The 4924-nt window shown below is 42.8% G+C and overlaps 1 protein-coding gene across 1 annotated transcript; it reads right to left on the reverse strand.

The window, feature by feature from the left end:
* Nucleotides 1-3746: 3746 nt before the first annotated feature.
* On the reverse strand, nt 3747-4700 carry LOC102268921 (putative olfactory receptor 2B8). The gene has a single exon (XM_070361113.1). The coding sequence runs from the start codon at nt 4683-4685 to the stop codon at nt 3747-3749; it is 939 nt and encodes a 312-aa protein (XP_070217214.1). The 5' UTR covers nt 4686-4700.
* Nucleotides 4701-4924: the final 224 nt, after the last annotated feature.

Here is a 4924-nt window from a genome sequence, read left to right on the forward strand (position 1 = left end):
CAAAATTTAAAATTCTCCAAGCCAGGCTTCAGCAATACGTGAACCTGAACTTCCTGATGTTCAAGGTGGTTTTAGAAAAGGCAGAGGAACCAGAGATCAAATTGCCAACATCCACTGGATCATGGAAAAAGCAAGTTAGTTCCAGAAAAACATCTACTTTTGCTTTATTGAAAATGCCAAAGCCTTTGACTGTGTGGATAACAATAAACTGTGGAAAAACAAAGAGATGGGAATCAGACCACCTTTTTTTGCCTCTTGAGAATTTGTATGCAGGTCTGAAGCAACAGTTAAACTGGACATGGAACAACAGACTGGTTCCAAATAGGTCAGTACTTCAGGCTGTATATTGTCACCCTGATTATTTAACTTATATGCAGAGTACATCATGAGAAATGCTGGACTGGAAGAAACACAAGCTGGAATCAAGATTGATGGGAGAAATATCAATAACCTCAGATATGCAGATGACACCACCCTTATGGCAGAAAGTGAAGAGGAACTCAAAAAGCCTCTTGATGAAAGTGAAAGTGGAGAGTCCCTGGTAAAGTTCAACATTCAGAAAACAAAGATCATGGCATCTGTCCCATCATTCATGGGAAATAGATGGGTAAACATTTGAAACAGTGTCAGACTTTATTTTTCTGGGCTCCAAAATCCTGCAGATGGATGACTGCAGCCTGAAATTGAAATCCTCGCTTTACTCATTGGAAGGAAAGTCTTGACCAACCTAGATAATATTCAAAAGCCAGAGACATTACTTTGCCAGCAAAGGTTTGTCTAGTCAATTGTTAGGGTTTTTCCTCCCTGCCTGGATGTGAGAGTTGGACTGGACAAGAAAGCTGAGGACAGAGAAGAATTGATGCTTTTGAGCTGTGGTTTGGAGAAGACTCTTGAGAGTCCCTTGGACTGCAAGGAGATCCAGCCAGTCCATTCTGAAGGAGATCAGCCCTGGGATTTCTTTAGAAGGAATGATGCTACAGCTGAAACTCCAGTACTTTGGCCACCTCATGCGAAGAGTTGACTCATTGGAAAAGATTCTGATGCTGGGAGGGATTGGGGGCAGGAGGAGAATGGGAGGACAGAGGATGAGATGGCTGGATGGCATCACTTCTTTCGATAAAACGTGAGTCTGAGTGAACTCCTTCATTCTTGGTGATGGACAGGAGGTAATGACCATTAGCGATTCATGGGGTCCCAAAGAGTCGGACATGACTGAGTGACTGAACTGAACTAATAAATTCTAACCTTTTTTTTTTTTTTGTCTTTTCCTTGGTGCTTAGTCTTGTTTCACTTTCTCATAGGGTACCTGGTACAGAGGCATTGTGCCCCAAACTTCAGCTCAGGGGACTGTGTGCAGAAGTGCTGTGAATGACAAATTCTAGATGGTGGCAGCAGGCCGTGTGCAGAGACGCTGCACCTGGCACTGGGGTGTGGAGCCACAGGCAGTGCAGGTGTGCCTGCCCAGGGAGAACCCTGCAACCTGCTTCCCAGTGATGAGAGACCCCAATCACACAACCTGAGGATGGGCTGTCCAGCAGAGGGCATACTCTAGATGGTGAGCTCCCATTTCTCCATTTTATGACTAAAGGATAAAACTTCCCTTTGCTTCTACTTTTTTTTTTAAATTATTTATCTTTATGTATTTACTTGTTTGTGGCAGATCTTAGTTGTGGCAAGCAGGACCTAGTTGCCCAAGCAAGGATCAAACCCAGGTCCCCTGCACTGGGAGTGCAGAGTCTTAGCCACTGGGCCCCCAGGGAAGTTCCTTCCTTTGCTTCTGAGCTGAACTCCTGTCTTGTTCTATTGACAAGATCAACACCCAGCAGAAGGACCATTTTTAGGGCCCAACTTCAAAGGGTTGGTAACAGTTGCAAATGTCTTTGACAGTCAAAACTTCAAAATTCTTATTTATGACCAGAACATTTTTATAGGCCCCCAGACTCTTGGTCATAGCCTAGGCTTTCCCAGAAAAGAGAATTTGAAACAAAGATTTATGCACAAGCACTTAATGCAGAATGAGATACAGCATCAGGAGTGAAAGAAAGGAAACAGAAGAGGAAGAAAAGTGGGCTTGTCAAGGATACATTATCAAATTTGCCATTAGTATGGAGTAACTGGGTGCTCAATCACATTTGTCCCCTTGAAGCATGTCTTAGGAGACATCCAACAGATCCCCAGCCCAGGAGAAGAAAGGAAAAATAATCTGCTCATCAGCTCCCATTTCCCATTAGTCAAATCTTCACTCTGAATCTGAGCAGTTCCATGTAGGGCCCTTGCTGGTGACAGACCCCTCTGTGTCCCCACTTACTGATTTGTTCTCTTTGTTTTTAATGTTTGGCCATGCTGCGTGGCATGTGGACCTTAGTTCCTGATCAGGGATGGAACCCTGACCTCTGCAGTGAAAGCGAGGACTCTTAACCACCTGGCCAACAGGAAAGACCTCCCACTGATTGGACTTTTTCTTTTGTTTTTGCTGTGCTCGGTCTTTGTTGTGGCTCTTCCTTGCTCCATGCAGGCTTTCTCTAGCTGTGGTGCAAGGGCTTCTCTTTGCTGTGGCTTCTCTTGTTGGGGACCACGGGCTCTAGGGCATGCCGGCTTCAGTAGTTGTGGCTCATGGGATCTAGAGAGCTGGCTGGGTAGCTGTGGCACATGGCCTTAGTTGCTCTTCATCATGTAGGAACTTCCTGGACCAGGAATGTAATTCTGTTTGTTGCATTGGCAGCAGGATTCTACCACTAGACCACCAGGGAAGGCCCTACTTATTGTTGACTGGGAAAGAGGCTATGGAAATACACTGTGACCTCCTAGACCCTCCAAGTGGAACAAAGAACAGACCCTAACAGTTACTATTTATGGAGGTAAACAATGCACAAAGAGAGACGGGACAGGCAAGCAGGAGAGCAGCCATATCTTAAACAATAAATTGGTCACAAGGACTTGGAAATCAGCCTTCCCCATATGAACATTCCAGGCCATCCTACTGGAAGATAAGAGACCACCACATCAAAGAGATGGAAGCCATGACAACTGTGGCAATCTAGATCAGGAAGCCCTAAGTAGACCCAGAAGCCTACTGCAGGCATTTGAGTGAGTCCAGTACCCTTGCCTGGAAAATCCCATGGATGGAGAATTGTCCAGCTAAACTTAGCCTTTTCAAATGAGGAAATGCACCCCTCCATAATTGTGAGATAAATTAATGATTAAAGTTTAAGCAACTAAATTTTTGAAGTGATTTGTTATACTTAGGAAAACACACATAATTGTGATAAATTATGGTTACCTAAGTTGGCATTTGAACAGAAGAAGCTAACTGATATCTACCCTTTGGCATGTGAACACATGTGTTGTAGCAGTAACAATTCTTAGGAAATGATAAAATGTTAATATTCCTTACATCATTTCAGTGGTTTCCTGTTCTTATTTTGGCTGTGATTTCATGTAATATATTCATATGTCATTTTGCAAATAGATGTGGAATAATGTACCTAAAAGGGAGTGCAAACAAGAAAAACCCTGGAACTTTAAAAACAATAACTACAAAACAGATGCTGTCAGAACACTGAATCAGCGTCTCTGGAAGTTGAAATGAATACAAAACTTAGAATTTGAACACTCACTTTTCAAAGGAATGGAAACAAATTGAACAGAGTTGCCAAAGGAAATTTTAGATGGCTCATGGGGCACACATATATATCTGAATAGTTCTGGCATTCAAAGTCCTTCCATTAAACTGTCCTCTTCAGCCATCATCTGGAGTCAGAGTCCTTCCAAAGCACCTTCTTCATCGCTCCCTTCACATCCCTGTTCCTCAGTGTATATATGAGGGGGTTGGTCATGGGGATAATGACAGTGTAGAAGAGAGACATGAACTTATCCTGATCCTGGGAGTCGCTGCTGCTGGGCTGAAAATACACATAGATGGCTGTGCCAAAGAACAGGGAGACCACTGTGAGGTGGGATCCACATGTGACAAATGCTTTTCTCTGCCCTGCAGTGGACTTTATTCTTAAGACCGCCCTGACAATCTGACCATAGGAGAACATGATTAATGAAACAGGTGTGAGAAGAATGATGACACTGCCAAAGAAGGTCACATACACATTCATAGTGGTGTCAACACAGGCAAGTTTGAGAAAAGGAGGGATCTCACAAAAGAAGTGGTCTAATTTATTTCTCCCACAACGAGGTAAAAGGAAGATGAGCACTGTCTGCAATAAGGAGTTGACAAAACCAGTGATCCATGAAGCAGAAGCCATCAGGGCACACAGACGGGGGTGCATTATTACTGTGTAGTGAAGGGGCCTGCAAACAGCTGCATAGCGGTCAAATGCCATAACTCCTAGCAGAATACATTCTGTACATCCCAACGCCAGAGAGATGTACATTTGAACTACACAGCCACCAAAGGAGATGGATTTGTCTGCTCTGCTGAGATTGAATAGGAGCTGTGGAACAATGCTAGTCGTGTAGCACATGTCCAGAAAGCTCAGGTTAGAGAGGAAAAAGTACATCGGGGTGTGAAGACATGCGTCCAAGTAGGACAATGCAATGATGGTTGTGTTTCCCAGCAAAGTGAAGACGTAGAAGATCAAAAGGACCACAAAGAGGACTGGCTCAAGTTGAAGTCTGTCAGAGAAGCCCAGTAAGATAAATCCAGCAAAAGAACTTTCATTTTTCTGTCCCATCCTTTGTTAGCACATGGCTCCTGTCAAATCAAGCATTTAGCAATTTATTAAAGTTATCTTCCAAAAAAGTGCAGAGATGAAGAGGAAAATCTATCATGTTCAAAGACATGGTCATGTGATTTTATATGCAACTATTTGAATAAATGATGTATTCATTAAAATTGATATATTTTAAATCAATTAGTTCTTTACTATTCACAAAACTTATATATTGAAATAAATATAAGAAAAAAAAATAA

This window comes from Bos mutus, chromosome 23 (genome assembly GCF_027580195.1).
Source record: "Bos mutus isolate GX-2022 chromosome 23, NWIPB_WYAK_1.1, whole genome shotgun sequence".
NCBI classification, from domain to species: domain Eukaryota; kingdom Metazoa; phylum Chordata; class Mammalia; order Artiodactyla; family Bovidae; genus Bos; species Bos mutus.

Excerpts from the sequence above, each read along its gene's own strand:
- LOC102268921 (XM_070361113.1), bottom strand. The coding sequence starts at position 4,685 with ATGGGACAGAAAAATGAAAGTTCTTTTGCTGGATTTATCTTACTGGGC.